Source organism: Manacus candei, unplaced genomic scaffold (genome assembly GCF_025592945.1).
Source record: "Manacus candei isolate 608988 ecotype Guabito, Panama unplaced genomic scaffold, ASM2559294v1 h1tg000067l, whole genome shotgun sequence".
NCBI lineage: Eukaryota > Metazoa > Chordata > Aves > Passeriformes > Pipridae > Manacus > Manacus candei.
Window position 1 is genome coordinate 3,507,798 of NW_026138115.1, and position 21,262 is coordinate 3,529,059.

The 21,262-nt window shown below is 41.9% G+C and overlaps 1 protein-coding gene across 2 annotated transcripts in view; it reads left to right on the forward strand.

Moving 5' to 3' along the window:
• Positions 1-216: 216 nt before the first annotated feature.
• Positions 217-21,262, forward strand: part of FBLN5 (fibulin 5) — a 53,032-nt gene continuing 31,986 nt past the window's right edge. Inside the window, exons 1-5 of one of the 2 annotated variants that reach the window (XM_051806677.1) lie at positions 747-762; positions 2,894-2,948; positions 5,365-5,416; positions 6,572-6,618; positions 6,725-6,814. In XM_051806677.1, the coding sequence (XP_051662637.1) occupies positions 6,582-6,618; positions 6,725-6,814 (127 nt within the window). In that variant the 5' untranslated portion in view covers positions 747-762; positions 2,894-2,948; positions 5,365-5,416; positions 6,572-6,581. Of the gene's footprint in view, positions 763-2,893; positions 2,949-5,364; positions 5,417-6,571; positions 6,815-21,262 lie in introns of both variants that reach the window. The other variant, XM_051806676.1, reaches the window with a different exon arrangement.

The window sequence follows — 21,262 nt, forward strand, 5'->3', positions numbered from 1 at the left end:
TTGAACATTTAATTTGTTTATTCCTGTTTTCAAATAATCCCCAAGCAATATAGTTCCTGTAGCCACGATCATCATGAATTCGAGTTATTCACCTCCCAGAGGGTCAGACCTTTCATCAGTATGCATTGGCACAGAGCAGTGAGTGTTGCATATTCATTGTCCAGAACACCGGCTAGAGGGCCTCCAAAAAGCCTGACTTTTTTTTTTGTTCTCAGAGCAAGGAAAACAATCCCTTCCCTTCTCCAGTCCCTTGATAAGGGTTTCTGTCCAATAACGGTGCTCTCTGCTCTGAGGCACATTTAACTGTGAAGTTTGCAGTGGGAGAGGCTTTCCTTCAAGCTGTTAGTGTTTTATCCTGGCAGGCTCCTCGAGGTTGTTGTGAGGAGTCTAGCCAGTTGGTGAGCTTTGTAATCTAAACCAGCTGTCCCAGGCTGAGGCCCCCATTTGCATTGTTTAACATACTTAGAAAATGAAGTGTTCATTTTTAACATTCCTCCTCCAATTGGTTTAATGCTGAATTACAGAAGAGAACTAAGCAAAACCAGGTGCTTTCTCTGTATTCTCTCCAGTGTCTGAGGAGGTACAGACGGCTCCCGATCCTCTCCATTACTTGCCATTTCATTCTTTGGACTATAAATGACAGAGGAACTGAAGTGCTAGCAGAGGGTAATGTTTGGAAAAACTTTCTAGTTGTTCATCAGCACAGACTCTGGTTTTTTTCCACCTTTCCCCAACGGTTTTGGACATGCAAGGATTAAGAAGGTAAGTGGTATGCATGAAACTTCTTTGCTTACTGACGGGAAACCTACTTGTGGAAAATAGCTGTGGTAGGGATTCGGTATGCCAATCCACTTGCTAAAGCCATTTGCAAGGGGAAGGGATCTCAGTGGTCAGAGGTGGGGAAAGACAATCTGCCTGTTACTAAAGCTGTGCTGTCTCTGATGAGTTCCTTCTTAATCTGTGCTTACACTGCGCATCCGCGGGAGCGCTGAACTGCGACAGCAAACGATCCCACTGGCTACAGTGATTGATTGAAGCTAATTAGCTACTATTGTAGAAGTTTAAAATAGTTTAAAATATTTTGCCTGCTGGGCAAGCTACTGTGACCAGCTGCATATAGTGTTGAGAGGTCGTGCTGCATGTCTGCTAATAATTCTTGAGGGGATTTGAGATCTAAAGTAACAAGCAAATTGAGATGATGATTGCAGACAGAACAAGAGGCAGTAAGGTCATCCCCCCCACACCAAGAGGAAACTATGTGTCACCTTGTAATAACAGAAACTAAAGACTATCTAAAAACATTTGAGTTTTGTCTGCTGAGTCTTAAAGGGGATTTTTTTAGTGTGCACTGTCCTGCAGCAACGTGCAGCATAGCTCAGTTGCTAGGTGTGTCAGCCTTCAGCTGCAACCTGTTGTACTCCCACCCAGTGCTGTTCTTGCTATATGCAAAGTGAGTATACATTCCTTATAGCACTGCACACTGTAAGATCTCTTCAAAAAATTTGAGGAATCAATAAAGTGCAAGCCTGAATGGATGACATTGTAGTTTGAATGCTTTGCATCGGACTCTAAGGGAAACGCTGCAGAATTTGCCTTTCCTTGTCACTCAAAGCTGCCAACAAGCACAATTTGTCTTCACAGCACTATGAAAAACCATTTTAGGGTTTATGTTTACTTTTCAGAGCTTGTCCCTGTCTTCTCATTTAAAACAAATTTGTTCTAATGTGTCAGTCATTGTTTGTGTGTGGTTTCTGATGCATTTGTAGGTCTTGCTCAACAGCTCAGTTTGCATTGGAAATCAGAGACAGCTCTAAGAGAGAAAGTTGGCAGCTTACTTAGGTAGTAGAACTAAAGCCACCTAAAATATCCCCTGCTTCCTGTACTGGTTTTGTGGGAATATATTGTATACAATTGCCACTCAGAACTACAATCCAAGATAAGCAAGGTGTGGGTCTAATATTATTGAGAAGTTTTATATAAGGCAGCAGGAAAACACTGAAATCCATAGTACTTAGAAAAAAATAACTTCTGACTGTCACTGCATGTTTTTCTATCTGTTAATAAATACTTGGAAGTGGAAGGTTACTTGACCAGAATTTTTATGCTCCAGGTAAGGAACTCCAGGTAAGGAGCTCCAAAAATAACTGTAGAGCTCTGTTGGCAAGGGATCCTCTTCTTTTAGTTGTGGTGGAGAGACCTAGTAGGTCCCACTGGATGTGCAGATGATATAGCTGGGGAAGGGTCCATTGAAGAGAACAGCTTCTAGTAGCTGGTGACCTGGCACAGTGTGTCTACTTCCAGAGCAATGTATTCTCAAGAAGGAGTAAAGGGACAGGATCTGGCCCCACGAAAATGGGTTGATCTCAGATGCAGCCTCCTGGGACGAAATGCGGTTTAGCGGTTACAGCAACTGGCTTGGATTCAGGACCTCCTGCACGACATGTCTGCAGCCCTGCCAACACACCGCGCTGGGAGCTTAGGCAGGGCCTGTGCTCTGGCTTACCCATCTGTAAAATGTGCACAGTGTGCAGGAAAAACTTCCATATTCCCAAAAGAAAGGTGTCAGAGAGGGGCAAAAATGCTTTATTCAATATTGCACACTTCATCCATTTAACAGCTGCTGCATGGGGTGTCATAAAAATTAGATTAGTCCATAGACATATATAGTCAGATTCCAATCCCAGTTGCATTAAACTGTAGTAAAATTAGTAACTCTGAGATCTGAATCTGGCCCATAATTGTACTACTCCTTCTCCAGAGGCCAAATTCATGTTAGCAGGCTGTGGAATACACTGAAGTATCACTAGAAATGAATTTGTCCATGTGTATTTAATTCTATGTAATAAGCCTGGATATCGGAAGGTTTTCAGTTTATTTTCTATGCACATTACAGGATACTGACTGCTTTCACACTGGCTGTCTGCCTTTCAAGCCCTGGAAAAGCACAGGTGAGAGGTGCACTCAGAGATGTATGTACTGTTTTGTACTGAAGCACTGTATGGCATGAAAGTTCACTGGCTAGCAGGTGGATAGGAAGCTCTGTGGTCTGGGGTTTACATGAAAAGGAAGTTGTGTGGTCTAAGGGTTTAGAGGGGAGAACTTGGAGCCAGCGGGATTCTGGAGTTGAACATGGATTGAGCTTATTGACTCATCCTTGCCAGCTCAGCAAAATATCCCTGTAGAAACCTGGACCTCACTGAAAACCTGATTCTGCCTCTAGACAGAACAGCAACAGGAAATAAGGAAAGCTATCCCACGAGAGCAGGGACCACTCAGTTCTGTTGTGGGAAACATCCACACTTGGAAAATTCATTCATATAAATAGGAATTTCTGTGTATAGTGGGATCTTATCTTAATACTGTTTAATTTTAGGCTGTGGTCTTGAATGACTGTATCCTATTTTTTGTTTTCCTTTATGTCTTAAACCATTTCTGTTCAAGAGGCAGGACTTTTGAGGGTGGATGGAAGTAAAGCAGTCCAGTTCTTGAAATAACAGAAGCATTAGTTCTTTGTGGGCTTGGGCTCTGTGTGGACTTTAAATTAGGAAAAACAGTTCCCAAAGGCACATTAAGTTTGGATTTCTAGTTGATAATCCAGATATACTCAGTGTCCAGAGCTGTGTTTCTAAATACCTTTGCCAAAAGTCTCTGAAATGTAGTTGTTTTTGTTCTATTACATTGAAAATTTCCTGCACATGGCATGCTTATTGATATTTTTGTGAACATTGAATCTGTATGGGAAATGCTTTTCATACCCCTGGGGAATTTTTGAGATGTCTTTAAGGGTTTGTTTTTATAATTTAAAAAATATTGTTTTCATTGCAATTTTTATAAAAACATCTTGTAATGTAAATTGATTTTCGAAGTCCAAGCAAAAAGCAACTTGAAACTGAAATGACAGCAATGCATTCTTTCTGAAGATATTGAAACTGGTAATTTCAACAATATTGGAATCTCTTCTAGAATGAAGTTCTACAAATCTGTTGAAACCAGTTCTGCAGTAGTTTTGGTGCTTCTGAATCATCATTTATTTTCCAAAAGAAAATAATTTTGTTAAAAACTGTCTCAACTTTTCCAGCTAACCTAGATGTAGTGTATGTGCCATAGCACAAAAAGGAGAACAAAAGAGTAGGTACATTCTTTAAAATGGATGATTATACATTTTCCCATGAGAGTATCTTGGCTTTCCACAACACGATACCAAAACATCTTGGAATGCCAAAATAAGTGAAGGCAGAATTCCTCCATACTTGTTTGACACTTACAGCAGTGGCTTTGAGTATTCATATATGCAAGTGGTAGGTGCAGTCCAAACAGTGCCATGTGTTTCACGTCATGTCCTGTCCCTAATGATTCACTTCCACTGACTCACAGCTCTAACCCCTTGTCTCCCATCTAGAACTTACTACTTTTCCTTTCATGAACTGGGTACTTTACTCTTCCACTGATTTCTTCCATAAAGTCCAAAACTAAGTGTCTTTATCATTAAGAAACAAAAGAATCTTGAACACACTCCATCCCTCTGCCCCCTGGTTACTTCAGTGGTTCCTGTTTTTTGGATATCTCTTGCTTACATTCCTTAGTGCAACCTATTTACTGGCAGGATCCTGTGCTTGACCTCTTGCTAAATATCTGGAGGCCCATTCAAAATTTAGGGAGAGCAGGGAATCATTTTAATGGGGTTTGAGTCAATCATCACCAGGACTCTCATTGATTTAGAAATGCTGAGGGTCACAGAGGAGATGCTGAAGGCTCAAGGCTGCAGCCCTGATAAAGACCAGCACCACAGAATAGAAAGGAACAAGGCCTTCAGTAACCTTGCATACCTGGAACATGTGTCGTCTAAAGATTTATACTCTAAAAATTACAAGGTTTGGTGTAAAGGAAAAGACTTATTTTTATTAAACTTGTTATGTTTTAACTGTGGTTCCAGATGAGTCAATGGCTAATGTGCTGTGTGCTGAATGGGCTGTCTGGGGAGTTTTAGAACCTGTTAGAGAGGTAGCAAGTACCTTTTAGCTGAACCCCCCTGTTCTGGCAGAAACAAGAGCCCAAACTAGAAGACTGTAACTTCTATGTTAACAGCTGGTATGGAGCCCATAACACCTTGCACATTGGGGACCCTTGGGAAGAGGAATAGCCTGACACTGTCACCACCTGAGGGAACCCCCTCCTGAGCTGAGGGGCTGGCACACGTGCTGAGGCCTCAGGTTCATGCCTTGCTGACTGTCCTTTGGGAAAGTGACTTTTGATGTACTGTATAGTGCTGAACAATTGTACTAATCATAATAATCCAGATGAGCATTTGACTCTGCAACCCTCTCATTTCACAGTCACTGAGTGTCCTTCTTTCTCTCATTTTAGCAACAATGCAGTAATGGGTTTGACCTGGACCGTGCCTCTGGGCAATGCATAGGTAGGACTTTAATTAAATCAATACATTTAAATCTGGGTTCAGAAGTCCTGAATTTATTGAGTTAAAATTGTGGTGCTCTTAGTATGTTTTGTTAAAAAGTTCTTGCTCTGTGTGTTTGTATATATGTATATATAAAAAATATGTGTATATATAAATATGTGAGTATCTTTACATAGCACAAGTATATACTGACCTTTGACATTGTTGAGATACTAACAGGCTGTCAGTGCTACTCAAATAGCAATGATGCATTTTGATAGGAGCTCAGTCTAGTTACCAAAGGACAAGGATTGTTCACCCTCCTTCTCTTTCTCTTTCAAACTCAGGACTTACTGTCTTTGTTGGCAGTTTCCACCTGCAGGCTTGGATAAAGTCTTCCACTGCTTAGCATTGACATTCCAAGTAAATTGAGTTGAGGCAGCATAGGGAAACCAAACCCACACATTGTCCAATAGCATCTTTTTATCAATGGCATTCAGTCTCTAGGGCAGCTTCTTCTACATGCACTAAAGTCACTCAAACACAAAGGGGAAATCCCACAGCAGACTGCTTGCCCTGTCATAGCCTATTGCTTCTGTGCCCAGAGAACCAGGTGGATGCTCAGTTTGGCTAAACCAGTTGTATCTTTCTAAATTTGATTCAGCAACAATCTCAATCAAAGCAAGAAAGAGGCCTGAACTGCATCCCCAGATCTGAACATCCCTAACTTTTTCTGTGGGAAGGAGCTTTAAAGTTCCAAATCAGGATCCAAGTTTCACAGCTGGGCAAACCAAACCACCAGTGTTTGAAATCCTGATCTGCATGTTGTGGTTTGGACAGACCCTCTAGCAGGAACAAGCAGTAGCACGCTGCAGCCACATGTAAATCAATATTTAAACCAAACTTCTATGGAATAGCAAAGCAGGCTTTCTCCTCTTCCTCTATCCTCTAATAGTGAAGTAAAATCAGTAGATCACAGGATATATTGAATATATGGGATGTTTCCTGTTTTAGTAGAATGTAACTTCAAAGTGAGACTCCACAAGAAAGGATTAGCTTTTTTGATAGAGAATATAAATTTTTTTTCACAAGGTTTTGAGAAAAATATGTTTACTTTTTTATAGGTTCCATTAAAGAGCAATTTTAACTCTTTTAACTTTTGCAATTTAATTCCAGATGTTGATGAATGTCGGACTATTCCCGAGGCCTGCAGAGGAGATATGGTGTGTGTCAACCAGAACGGTGGCTATTTATGCGTACCCCGAACAAACCCAGTGTATCGATCACCATATCTGAATCCTTATTCAAATATTTATCCACCGCCCCCAGCACCAGGCCCTGTTCCTAACTACCCCACTGTTACAAGACCTCTGATTTGTCGATTTGGCTTCCAGTTGGATGAAAACAACCAGTGTGCTGGTAAGCAGCAGAAATCTTTATTCCATATTTTCATTTATATTAAAGTTTGTCTGACATTGCAGAAGCAATTGTCCTGCAGTTATCCTTTAGTTATTGCAGCAGTCAAGCCCAGTATTTTGAAGTACAGCTAAATTTTTTTTAAAGGATATGAGCTGGATGTTTCATATGGTCATCATTCAATGTAAGTTAAAATATTATTTAGTCCCATTATTTAATCAGGAAAGCCACTTTCATGAGAGAAGTAACGTTTTTATGAGGTAAACAACCATCCAGTGGCAGGTGATTTGTCAGTGCATCAAAGGCATCACAGAATATGCTGAGTTGGAAAGGACCCACAAGGATCATTGAGTCCAACCCTTAGCCCTGCACAGGACCATCCCCAAGAGTCACACCATGTGCCTGAGAGTATCATCCAAACGCTTCTTGAACTCTGTCAGCCTTGGTGCTGTGACCACTTCCCTGGGGAGCCTGTTCCAGTGCCCAACCATCCTCTATGCGAAGAACCTCTTTCTAATATCCAACCTAAATCTCCCCTGGCACAACTTCAGGCCATTCCCTCAGTCCTGTCACTGGTCACCACAGAGAAGAGATCAGTGTCTGCTCCTCCTCTTCCCCTCACAAGGAAGTTGTAACTGCAATGAGGTCTCCCCTCAGTCTCCTGCAGGCTGAACACATCAAGTGCCCTTAGCCACTCCTCATATGCCTTCCCCTCAAGGCCCTTCACCATCTTTGTTGCCCTGCTTTGGACACTCTCCAATAGCTCTTATATTGTGGCACCCAAAACTGCCCCAATGTTCAAGGTGAGGCTGCCCCAGTGCAGAGCAGAGTGGGACAATCCCCTCCCTCGACCGGCTGGCGATGCTTTGCCTGATGCCCCCCCGGACATGGTTGGCCCTTCTGGCTGCCAGGGCACTGCTGACTCATATTCAACTTGCCATCAACCAGGACCCCCAGGTCCCTTTCTGTGGCACTGCTTTCCAGCATCTCCTTCCCCAGTCTGTACAGACACCCAGGGTTGCCCAATTCCAGGTGCAGAATCTGGCAGTTCCCCTTGTTGAACTTCAAATATTTGGTGATTGCCAAGTCCTGTAATTTGTCGAGGTCTCTCTCCAGGGCCTTCCTGCCTTTGAGGGAGTCAACAGGTTCTCCAAGTTTTGAGTCATCTGCAAACTCACTGAGTGTCCCTTCCAGTCCTGCATCCAAGTCATTTATGAAGATGTTGAAGAGCACAGGGCCCAAGATGGAGCCCTGAAGAGCCCCACTAGTGACAGATCACCAGTCTGATGTTCCCCCATTCACCATTACCCTCTGTGCTTGATCCATGAGCCAATTGCTCACCAACCACGTGGTGTGGTTATTCAGCTGTGGGCCATACATTTTGTCCAGAAGGATACTGTGAGATACGTATCAAAAGGTTTACTGAATTCCAAAAAGATTACATCAGCTAGCTTCCCCCGATCAACTAGGTAGATTACCTTGTCATAGAAGGAAATCAGTTTTGATAAGCAGGACTTTCCCCTCATGAAGCCCTGCTGGCTGTAACCAATGACAGCATTGTCTTTCAGGTGTTTTTCAATGCCTCCTGTAATAATCTTCTCCATAACTTTACCAGGCACTGAAGTGAGACTGACAACTCTGTAGTTTCCAGGGTCCAACCTTCTTGCCCTTCTTGAAAACCAGGACAACATTTGCCAGCTTCCAGTCAGCTGAGACCTCTCTGAATTCGAGAGAGGGTTTGTGATGACATCAGCCAGCTCTTTGAGAATTCTTGGATGAATCCCATCAGGCCCCATAGATCTGTAGGGATCCATCTTGAGCAGCAGATCCTGCACAATTTCAGGGTCAACTGGAAGTTGATCATTCTTGCAGTCTGTCCGTGAGAGAGAAGATGGCTCTCCATTTGAAGGGTTAGGCGAAGCCTGAGGAAATCTTGATTCAGCTCTTGATGTGAGCCTGTCTTTGACAAGAAAAAAGCCCAAAATACAGAAGTTATGAGCTTTCAATAAAGGATTTTTCCTGTCTTTAGACTAAGGAACTGCATTTAATTCAGAACTGCTGCAGAAAAACACAAAAGCTAAAACTGACTTGTCTTTTGGGCTTATTCTGCCCTATTGTCTGAATTTTCTGGCAGGACTTGGTTGCAGATTCTATACTTTCTTTGTTTCCTTAATGAGGAGACCACAAGAGCTTCACAGGAGCTTAGAGAATCTAGATGTAAATTCAACTGCTTTGGGACACATTTTTCTCTATTTGAATCATTGTCCTCATTAAGTTCCCAGGTGGGAAAACCGTATTTTCTAACCAGCATTCATAGTGATACTGGCTGAAAAATTAAAAAATAAAACCAAAACCAAACAAACAAACAACCCCCTGTTTTTTTAATGAGGAATTTTTAAATCCTGGGATAACTGAAGACTTTGCTGTAAAAATAAGCATTTTTACCATCTGGTCCTTTGAAAATTGTCTCTAGTCCTTTTCATCTTAGCAAATTGATCAACCTCACTTATTTTATCCACTGATTTGTGGATTTCCAGGAGTGTTTTCAAAGTGTTTTGCTCACTTTGCTGTAGATCAATCAGAAAATGGGGCTGGTAGTGGAAAAGAAGTGCTGAAATGAAAGTGGAAATAAAACCCCTGAATTATACTGTGTCTGGCCTGCTCCATGCAAACTATACTAATCAAGACAGGTGGATTTAGGAAATTTTTCAGTGAGTATCCCAGCCTGAAAAGGGTACACATGACCCTATCCATGCTGGCAGAAATGTGAGGACTAATTACTTTCTTCAGTCAGGGCTGTTCACTTCTGTCCCTTTAACTTTCAAATATTTGGGATTTAATTGTGAGAAAAGCTTGGTGATGATAAACATTAACACAAATGGATGGGAAAGGACAGGCTGCCATTTGAGTACCACAGCAAGCTGGGAGAAGAGTTTGAAAGTCTACATCAGTTTTGAATTTCGGCAGATGATGTATCATGTTTGTGTTGAGGGAAGAAAAACAAAACATAAAGAAAACAAGACCTGTCAGGGGTCTTTTCTGGGGTTAGATTTCATTCTTCATTTAGTGAAATTCTCTGGAGACATTCACTGTCTTGATGCAGTATTTATTTTTGTATCTGTGTGCCTTTTTTGTCTGTGCGTCTTGGGATGGAAAGTGTGGTCACCAAAAAATTGATTCAAGTCCATGTCTCACTCTGGTGATCGTGATAGGAAGGCCTTATCCTCTGTTTCCAGGACTCGTGGTGCAGTTAACAGGGTCATGTGCAGTTTCATGCTTGAAGGCCTTGGAGACAAGACACCAGGGAACCTTGACAGGGTCCTCAGGAGCAACCAGAATTTTACCCGGGTCATTCAAGAAAGTCTGAATCAAGGGAATCATGGCTCCATTCTATTATAAGCTCATTACAAGCATTGCTCATGTTAATGGTATTTCAGTTGCTCTGTGCTTACCTGCTTGTCAGCATTCGGCATGCTCTTAGGACACAAAGCACTTCAAGGGCTAATTTTGTGGGGGAATGGTTGAAAAGAGAGAACTCTAAGTTATTTTGCCTAGTATCTGATCCACTATGTAGCTTACAGGTTCGTTGTGTTGTGTTCAGGCACCACCTTCCAGCACCTTCTTTCCAAACAAAATTAGTCGTAGGTATTTCCATTAGAGATTATTAGGCTTCCTGCTACTGACTGCAGGGGAACCAGAGTTATTCTCATGCCAATGTTTCTGAGCAATCTCCAGTTTTTAACAGAGTACACATTTCTGTCTGGTCAGATATGGGATTACAGGTCTGGGCCACATTTTCTATTGCTAGGCCAACAGAAATCTTTACTTTCCCTTTAAACTTCGGTAAAAACAGCTTATTAAACACAGGAAACTTCTCTGGGAGATGAGGAGATTTGCAGCACTGAGCTTGTTCAAGAGACTTCCAAAGCGAAACAGGACAAAAATTTGATCTGAAAGCCGTGTGAGATTTAACAAGTGCCTTTTTTTTTTTTCCTACCTCCCCACGAAATGTAGGGAAGCTGCGACAGGATTGCTTTGTCCCAGTCTGGCACGTGGCCTGCCTGCCAAGACCTCACATTCCATGGCTCTCAGGGGAATGTGCGCTCCTGGTTGTTCACATAACGTTCTCCTTGTGGGGATGATATGTTTCAACTCAGAAAAAAAAGAAATATAATCCATTATTCTCCCTTTCAAGCTTTTTTTGGCCTCATCTTTTCTGGCTTGGATGGTCATAGGCAGGGGTTAGGTGTCCATGATCCTTCCCTATCCTGGTCACCACTCAGTTTTACCAAAACTCTTTCATTAGATCTCATCCTTTTCTGGCCCAGATGCCTCTCAAAGACACCTGTCAGTGCTTTGCCCACTCCAGTGTTCTCTGTGTGCTGCAGAAGTAGCTGTAGGCATTTGTGGCAGCAGATAGAGAAATGTTTTAGTGATATTTACTTCTTAAATCTTCTGTGGTTTGATTCCTGATACATGGTATTTTTACCCCTGGAGTTGATGAGTGCTTTATATTTTGTATGTATAAGTGTTCTGTGTTTTCAACAGCATGAAGTCTGTGTAAACTCATTCCAAAGCAGGTTGGGAATGATTTATGATCACAATTAATGCTGGAATAAAAGACCACATGCAGGAAAAAGCAAAGAACATTGAGTGCAAGAGTGCTGCTTGAACTGTTTGTATTCTAACACTACTTTTCTATAAATACAGAATGGTTTAGTCATAATAATGACTTTTTGCTCAAGGAACTTGGTCTAGTAACTGTTGGCTCCAGTTTACTGGAGCGAGGGCCCATGTTCTTGCATTATACATTTGTAAGCTGAAAGCTCTTTCCAGTTTCCCTTCACTCCACCTTGCTGTTTCCTGATTTACAATGATCTTCAAAATATGCCTCAAACACAGATCCTTCTGGGCATTGTGGAAAGAACTGTAGTGGGTGGGCTCTTATTTTTGCTTTCTCTCTGATTAATGCAAACTCACAATATGAGGAGATGATGGGGGTGGAGAGGCATCTAAAGAGGGTTAAACAGAGGGATCAGAGAAAGCAAACTACAAAGACAGAAGTAGATGTTAGGAAAAGTATAAGGCAAGATGAGTATGACCTAGAGACAGAGAAGGGAGGAGGGCAGAGGAGGTAATAAAAAAAAATAAATTAAAAAAAAAACCCTAATTGTTATTTTTAAAACAAAAGCTAAATTAAGAGGGGAATGGAAAAATGTAAAGATGCTGTCTCCTAGCATAAGAGAGAATTGTTCTTCATGCCCATCTGTGCAGTATTCCTTGCTTCATCTTTCCTCATTTCTCAAACCCACCTATGGGTCCCCAGTCCTACATTCTTGGAGTGAACCTCCTTCCTTCAAAACGTTACTTTTGCACAGATGGGTTTTAGATCATTATCGTTTATATTACAAGCATACCTAAAAGCCACATCCAAGCCTGCAACTGAACCGCCCTGCCTTGTGCGCAACCTCATTAGGAACAGCCTATACCAAGATGAGTTTCCAAGCAAAATGAAGGAACCAGATGTGCATGTGTGGGGGAGAGGGAAGGGAAATGAAGAGATAGAGAACTGAAAGAAAGTGCCCAGGTCCTGCATCAGGCTCATGGCTATGCTGGGGATAAAGCCAAGTTCCTCATCCAATGCCTTAGCCACCAAGCCAGGCTGCCTCCTCAAAGTGACTTTTCTAGTGAGCTCTCTGGGCATATAGAAACAGAGCAAGAAAAGGAGGGAAATGCAGCAAGGAGATTATACCCTGGAAGGGGTTGTGTAAAGGAAAAACAAATGTAATTCACTCTTGCCATTGCCTTTTTGAACCCTATTTTGTTCAGCTTTGTGTCTTTCCTTTTCCTCTTGGTCTGTGAGACAATCTCTTTTGCTGTTCCAGAGGGCCAGTTTCTGAAGGCTGTGCATGATCCCTGTTATGGAAGAACTACCGTCATGTCCAAATTAACCAGAAAAGTGGGAAAGACTGCATGAGAACAGGTTCTGCAAGAGATTGAGCTTAGACTTCTGAAAAGATATTTAATTGTTGACAGCTTCTGATTAAATTAAGGGCCATGATGTGTAGCCTTTACTCGTACTATGTTTTTCCTGATGGCTTTTGTATAAGGAAATATAAATGCAGACCTCGTGCAGTCATAGCAACAGAAAAGTTGCCTCTGAAACTTCTCAAGAAGAAGTTATAGTTGGTGGCTAAGGCTTGGGGCTGGAGGACTTTATATTCAGTTCCTGATTTTGCCATAGATAAGCCTGTCATCCCTGGAGGTGTTCATTTCTGGAGTCACCATCACTGGAGGCATTTAAGAAACACCTGGCACTTAGTGCCATAGTCTAGGTGACAAGGTGGTGGTCAGACAAAGGTTGGACTCAATGATTTCAGAGGTCCTTCACAACCCAAATGATTCTGTGATTTCATGGTGGGTATTTTGGGGCTAAACTGAAATAATAATTCTTTTTCAGGATTGTACCAAGGATGATTTCACATGGAGACGATAGGTGCTGAGGTAACTTCCTGACAAGTGTCATGTAAAGATATGTAAACAGGAGAAAAAGTCCAGTTTAATAATCCTACAATAATGAAGCTCAAGGTGAGATACGTGGAACTTAGTTACTTCCCCAGTTCACTAAACTGGTTGGAAATCCGTGGCCGTTTTTGTCTATGTTTCTGCATAGATCAGAGGAGAGGGGAAGTCCAGGACTTTTACCAGTATCTCCATTTACTTCTGGAATATCCATGCTACAAAAGCTTTTAGCAACTATTTTATCCTGGAGCTTTTCAATCATCATCTACTCATTTCATGTTTTAGCACAATTCATGATGGTTGAACCTTTATTATCTAATGTAATGAAACTAGACAAGCTAGGTAAAATAAACATGTGGAAAACACAAACTATGTACATTAAGGCAGAAGACCGTACGCCAGGGGACTAATGGAAGAAGGATCATTAAAATCCTGGAATACAGACATATTTAACGTAGCCCTGTCCCATTGGATAACCCCACATTGCACAGCTCCAGGCAAATATAGTTTTTCTAGATCCAGCCTCAGTGCTTCTGATCTGATGGCCTGATCTATTCACAGTCCCAACAATCTTCATAAAGGTAATCACAAATTGACTATAAAATAATCATGGGTAAAAAGGTACATCTGGAAACACTCAGAGCACCTTCGTCCCTCAGGGAAATCATTGCATCAGTACAGAGGATGGGCTGGGGCTGAGGAAAGGCAAAATTCATCTAGCTGCTACAGTAGGGTTCATCAGTATAGTCATTACAGAAATTTGACCATCAGTAAAGGTATCCTCTCCCAGAATGAGGGCAGAAATGCTGTTTTTCACTGAAGTTAATCCATTTGTGGTGTAGGAGTTGGCTTGATAGAGAAAGTTGCTGTATGTATCAGTCTGTAGCAGAGTAAACTGAGCCTTCTGTGGCTTGGCTTGTTCCTGCTTTCATTCTTCCCCGAAGTGCAGTGTGGGAGGAACAGAGTCTGGTGGTTAAAGCACAGGTGAATACTTCATTTACTTGTGAAGCTTCTACTACTAACAAAGAAATTGATAAAATTGAACCAACAAATACAATATGCAAGCCAAGAAGGCTGGTGTGTTATTAAGAAAACTGGCATCTCTGTGCACTGGAATGAAAAATAGCAGGGTTCTGAGGATGGCAAAGTGTAACAGAAAGTGCAAATCCATCATTCTGCATGTCAGTGCCTTTCAAGCACCACTGACTGACTGTATGTATGTGTGATGATGTGAGAAGTGAAAATAAAATAAGTACAACTACAGTATAGCCACAACTGAACTTGAATGAACTACAGTCATTCTGTGTAAATAGCTGGGTAGTCAACTGGAGACCAAAATGCTTAGACCTGTGATTACAGTCCCCACTGACTTTGGTGAAGATTTTGGAGGATCTTGGAGCAGAAGTTTTTGCAGTGAATTTTTTAGGTTTAAGTTAATCTGTCTTGAACCTAAGCCACTGATCATAAGTATCTTATGGTCAAGGAGTCTGGTACCATATTTTCCTCCTGCCAGAATACGGACACCACGATAAGGATTTCCTAGGTTTTGTGAGATTCCTTGGCATTGAGAGGTCAGAATAGAGAAGTGGTCAGATCATCATCTTATGAGTAAAAACTATGGCCACTAGGAGTGTTTGAATTTGCTTTCAGCCTTAGGTTCAGCTAAACTGATTCTGTCTGAGGAAGTATGCATCTGCTGTTTAGAGATGATTAAAAGTTTTCTAGTTTATTCTGTATTGAGTTGTGATCCACAAGGGAAGCACAGTGCCATATGGAGGGGGACAGCTGAGTGAGAATGGGTCATGTTACAAAACATAATGGGTTTGCATGCAGAGAAGGGGCATAAGCACAGAAGGGACAGTGCCCATGTCTTGTTAGATGTGCAGACTACAGTCCAGACACAGGAAAGTTAAAATCTCTCTAGACTGTGACCTCTCTACTTCATGACGTGTTTCAGTTTTCCCTCTTTCTTGGAATTGTATGATACTTTGGTATACAAGGTGGCAAGAACCCAGGAATCCCATCTCCCTTGAGCTTTGTAGACTACAGAGGGAAAGGGCATGCAAGGAAAAGAGGTTTAACTGATACTCTGGTTTAATGTCCTCTGTTATGCTTGGTCTCTGAATTGGGGGTTATTGGTCACTGGGCTCTGAGCCAGGTAATACATAGACTTCAGCTGTCACCAAGAGTAGTTGGCAGGTTCTATCTGACTCAATTCAGAGGAGCAGTAATTGTGCCCAGCCTGCCATATCCTCCAGCATGTGCTGGCCAGGGCAGGGCTTGCACCCCCGCCAGTAATCTCTGAATGATTCCTTAGACTCACTGCTAACAGTGGTTTGATACATGGGGCTTTGTTGCTGCCTTGCCTTTATTATGTCTTACTTCCAGGGATTTCAACAGTGCCAGATCAGTTAAAGCCACTATGTACTCATTAGCTCTGTGTGCTCTGGAGCAGATTTCGTGAGCTTTCCTTTATGGAATAGCTGTCATGCAAGACAGTCCCGCCAACTAGAAAATTCCAGGGCTTAAAACAAAATTAAGTCACTTAACAGTGCTGGAAGATTGACAGGTTTTATGAGTACCCTTCTTCAATCCATCAGTTCTGTGGCTTGTCCTTCTCTCATTTTCCTATGGGTGTCTGTTTTGGCTGTGAGTGACAGTCCATGTCCAGCTTTCTGCTTGGGGGGACCCTTGGGGACTCTTTGGTTGCATGATTGATGCCTTCTCTACCTCCCTGTGGCGTGACGTGCAGAGTTCAGTACATGATAGAGTGTCTCTCCTTACCTGGAAGGCTTATTTATTTTCAGTGCTTTCCATAGCCACTCTGCTCAGGTCTATGTTAATTTTTGCATATATTTGCAGCACCCACAGTGCCTAGGGATGGCAGTATTCTCAGTGACTTAAAAGTCACTGTTTTTCTTGGCCTTTCACTTATATTTTTTGGGTCAGTCTATTTCTTTTTGCTTGGTTCCAGCCTGAAATTGGCCGTGGTTATATGTCACAATCAAGATGTTAAGCCAAAATATATAGAAAATATGAATTCTCTCATTTGCCAGGATAAATCAGCCAAATGGACCATATATCTTGCCAGACTCTATAGGCAGTGGTAATGTGCTGGCACTGCTCCTTTGTCTTGTCCCTAAAGCACCAGACCCATGACAGAGTTGCCACGCAGAAATAGAAGAGTTGCCTGATGTTGTGTGAAGTTTAACATGCTCTGACCCCTTCATCTGCTGATCGACTGCCTTCTCATTTTCCTACTTCAATGAAATGAGAGAATTTTTCAAAGGAAATAAAGCTACCAGAAGATGAATGGGAGTTACACATCACCAGCCCACTTCAGGGGAATCGTTTCAGCATTCTGCCTCTTGGCTGGGACGTGAGGCCTGTTGGGGGCAAAAAGATCTGCTGAAGTCCATCATCAGTTTTAACACCAGCAAAACCCTCTCTACCTGTAGTTCTTTTCAACCATAAGTCATAGTTGGTTATACCACCATAGTGCCCTGTGGTATAAGGCTGCACTGCAGTGTGAGGAGGATGGTCCTAATGACAGGGCAGTAGTATAGGTGTCAGGACAGCTGAAATTAAGACCCAGGTCTCCATAGGTTGGTTAAGTCCCTTGCACACACTGACCTACATTCTCAGTGGGAGTTTCATGGGTAAATGCCCATTTATTTGGTCTGCAGTCTTTGCCACAGGATGAAAATACAGCCTCAGACCTCCTTGCTCTGTATGGTTTTCAGAATTGACTACTTCTCCAAGGAATCTCAGTATCCCAGCAATCAGCTGGAAACCCTTGAGGGAGCTGGGTTTTCAGGCAGAGGACTTCATTATGTACTGATAGTCAAGGTGTGAATGGTATCCTCGTTTGGGCATCTGCAAGTTTGAACATACAAACTCATAAGTCCTGGAAAAATTTCTTGTTTTTTCTGTGGATCAGCTCTACATCAATAACATGCCACTACAGTGAGAATAAATCTGTTTGTGTTCATGAAGCATTCAGATACTGAGAATAAAAGGAGTGCTTCAGCTAAACAGGGAGACCCTAGGAGAAGGGGGAGAGGAGTGCATCATAAACTTGCAGGACCTGAAAGAATCCACAATCTACTGCTTGGTCTGAGACTGTGCTGTTTGTTTTGGGTTTTCTTTTTTTTTTTTTTTTTTTTTTTCACAAAAATAATTTTAATGTCTTCTTTGTTATAATATTTTGAGCTTGTTTCTATTTTCTAATTTTTTTTTTCTTGTAAAGTAAAATTCTTGTTTTCCATCCAGCCCCTTGAGTAAATGAAGCATTAGCTTGTGAGCCGGTAAATTGCTGGTTGGATCAAAGGCATTAACTGCTTTTGTGGTACAACCCCAGCATATCTGTAGGTAACACTAAATGGGAAGTTTTTATGAACAATAATACACAGAGGTGTAGGAAAGCTACAGCTGCAGTCAGGAAATCAAGGGACTGGAACCCAGCAGTAGATGAAAAGATAATCTGACACGTGGCCAGCTGGTGGAGGATGATCAGCAGAAGACAGTGATGTCAAGAGCTGTGTAGCGTAAGGGAGTTTCTGGCAGTGTTACTAAGGCTTCTCTTCCCAGAACAGAGTGAGAATAGTACTTGTAAGTGTTCTGCTGGGGATGGATCCAACCTACTGACATTGTGTAAGTTCTTTACTACCAGATAAATGTAGGTAAGTTTATGGAAATCTCAGTATAGAGCAGCAGTAAATTGGGAGCATTATTGAGGCTGACTTTGATTAAAAGAGTGAAGTATATTATAAAGCCTAGGGTAAAATGTCAGCTATTGGAACTGTAAATGACAGAGAAGCAGTTCATATGGTGGGTGGTACAAAAGAATGATTATTGCTGAATAGGGTATAATTTGCTGAAATGAAGGAAAATTACTTTTAGACTGAACATAGTAAAGCCCTTTATGACAGCACAGTGTATCAAGTTATACAGGAATACACTAGGTAGCAGAGGAATAGAACAAAATGTACTAGCAGTATGATTTTTTGCAAGAGTCTCAGACAAGCTGGGGGTGGAATAGATGTTGTCAGGTGTAGGTTGCTGTACTTTTGAGTCCTTTGATGTATTTCCAGCTTCCAGTGTGCACAGAGGCACAGAAGAAAACTGTTTGCTTTATCTAACACTGCAGAGGAAAGTTCATAGCATGGGTAAAAGCCTCCACCCATTAAATAACAGTTATTGTCACTATGGCTGAGCAACGCAAAGCTGAGATAGCTTAAATGGGTAGCCTGACATCCCCTTTCTGAGGGAGGAATCTTGGAGCAGTGCAGAGTCCATTTGCCAGACTGCCACTCCTTAATCCTGGAGCAGGAACCAGGCCAAGGAGAGGAGATGTGATCCGAAAACTATAGCATGCTGCTAATTTCCTGCCATTGCAACCCCTGTGGGGAATCCCAAACCCTGCATGGCTGGAGCAGCCTTGGATCATACTCATGTTTTTTAAAGGTATACTACAGTAATATATACAACACTCATTGCCAGCAAATCACTAAGCACTGCATCTGGAGCTTTATTTCAGAAGCAGATTGAAATTATTTTAATTGAAAACAGAACTGACTTTGTGATGGAATAGCCCAGAGCTGTGCATTGACAGCTGTCGGTTGATTTCATGCCCACAAGACTGTAGCATGGCAGCTTTAGGAGGGAGATGTTCTTCCCCACTAAATCAGTGCTACTTAAAGATACGGCCCTGTAAAACCTGTATTATGTTTTTCAGGTAGTACATTGCGTTTTGGGACAAAATTTTTTCTCATTGACATTTTCAAGGGGTCTAAGTAGTCATAGATGAAAATGGTATAAGAGAATGAGACATTTCTCAGCATTATACATAAGACTTCCAACACTGCCCATGAATTTAATTTAAAAAAGTGAAAATTTTACCTCCATGTTCCCCAGGCAATAACCCCAAATATAGCTTTGAGCCCAGAGAACTATGGCATAGATGTATCCTACACAGACTGGAGAATACCTCTCAAGGTAATCAGCAGCTGACAATTTGCAGTATATCCATCCAATTTGCTAGGCATGCTTCTGTGCTGGAGATTGTGCCTTCTAAAGTGGACCTGCTCCCTTGCATGACTGAGTATGACCAGAGACCTTGTGGCAATAAGGGACTAATAAAGGAAAGTACTATGATAAAGGAAAAAATGTAAATTAACTTTCCACTACAGCAGGCCCACATGACGGAAAATTCATTGGGATGTGCATTCTGGAGAGTAAAAGCAGGAGTTTGCTCCAGGAATAACCACAGAGATTAAATGTTCCTGCTGGTTGGGAACATTGTCTCTTCTGTTTATTTATTTACTTTTGGGGTTTTTAATTACCTAAAAAGAACATGGGGTTTTTATGATTTGGTTTGGTTTTGTTTTTGTTTGGGTTTTTTTAGGCCAGGCTACTTGGAAATGAACCATTTGGTTTGGGAATGTGAACATGTGTCTTTCTGAGCTTTCATGGATACTGTGAGAGCTGGTGGGACTGCCTGTGACATTGGTCATGGGATCAGCCCGGTGTTCAGCTTTTAGCACTAGTCAGCAATTTCTGAATTTTGGTACAAGAAAGGCAGACTTACCTTGAAGCTTTGGGGACAAAAATGTACAGGTCTGTATATGTGAGTAGTGCAGTCCTGGTTCTGTGTTTGTACAGCATCCAGTGAAATAGTTCTCCCAGCTCAACAGTTTCTACTAAATTAAGCAGAGATTCACTTTGTAAATATTTTCTCTTAACTATCTGCAGGGGAGAATTCAGGGTGCTGTTGATTTCTTTTGTCTTCACAAGCACTTGGTTCTCCCAGTCATTCTGGTTTCCTGGCATAAAAAAACATGGGTATATTGAAGGATATCCAGGAAAGGGCCACTGTGGTGGTTGGAGGGTGGCAGCACACATCGTACAAGGTGCAGTTGAGAGAAGTGGAGTTACCCTGTCTTAAAAACATGAGGCCGATGAGGGAATTGCACTGTTTACTGAGTTTGACTGTATAATGTGGGTGTGTAGAGAAGATGAAGCCAGATTCATCACACAGGTGCATGTGGACAGGAATGGGCAAAAATTGTAACGTGGGAAATTCTTATTAGCTATAAGGAGAAATGTTATCACAGTGAAGGTGGTAAAACACTTGAACAGAGGTTCATAAAGTTTGTGGCCAAAGGCTGTATCTTTGGAGAAATTCAAACCTCAACTGGAAAAGCTCCTGAGCAGCCTGAGAGAATTGTCCCTGCTTTGAGTGGAGGCTGGGACCAGATGACTTCCAGAAGTCAACTTCAACATGCCTTGTGCAATGGTTCTGAAACTGCAGTGCCTGAAGTGCACTAGCCTGTATCTGATACTGGTTCTAGCCTTTCATATATCTAAGACTTCCACAAAATGAAATTACGAGTTTTAGCACTGATTTTCAAGTGCTATAAGATCTTTGAATGGAGGGGGGTGGTTTCATATTTGCTTTAGAGGCTCTGTAGAGCTGACCAGTTATACGTGACTCAAAGCTCACATCACAGCCCAAAGTTCTGCAGGCAGCGAGTTAGAAGTCCTTCTTAGGAAGAGAGACCTTCAGATCTCTGCCCGTGGCAGCAACTATTGCTGACTGCTCTAGGAGCTGTCATGATTGACTACAAAGGCAGTGTTATGCTTGGCACTAAGGGTATTGGGGACCTTATCAGGGGAGAAGATTGTTTTTCATATTTCATCTGAGTTTCAAATCTGTCCATGTGTCAGCATGCTTTATAACAATCTCAAAAGCACTGCAAAACCAAGGTAATTTTTGTATAAATGTTAGGAACTTTTGGGCTCTTTTATAAGCAAGAATGGGTAGTGTATGAAAGCCAGTGGAGAAGAAAAATCTCTGCAAATACTGGCTTCCAGGCTCAGACAGCTGTGTCCTCATTACTGTTAATAGCAAAGAGCTATGAATGTTGG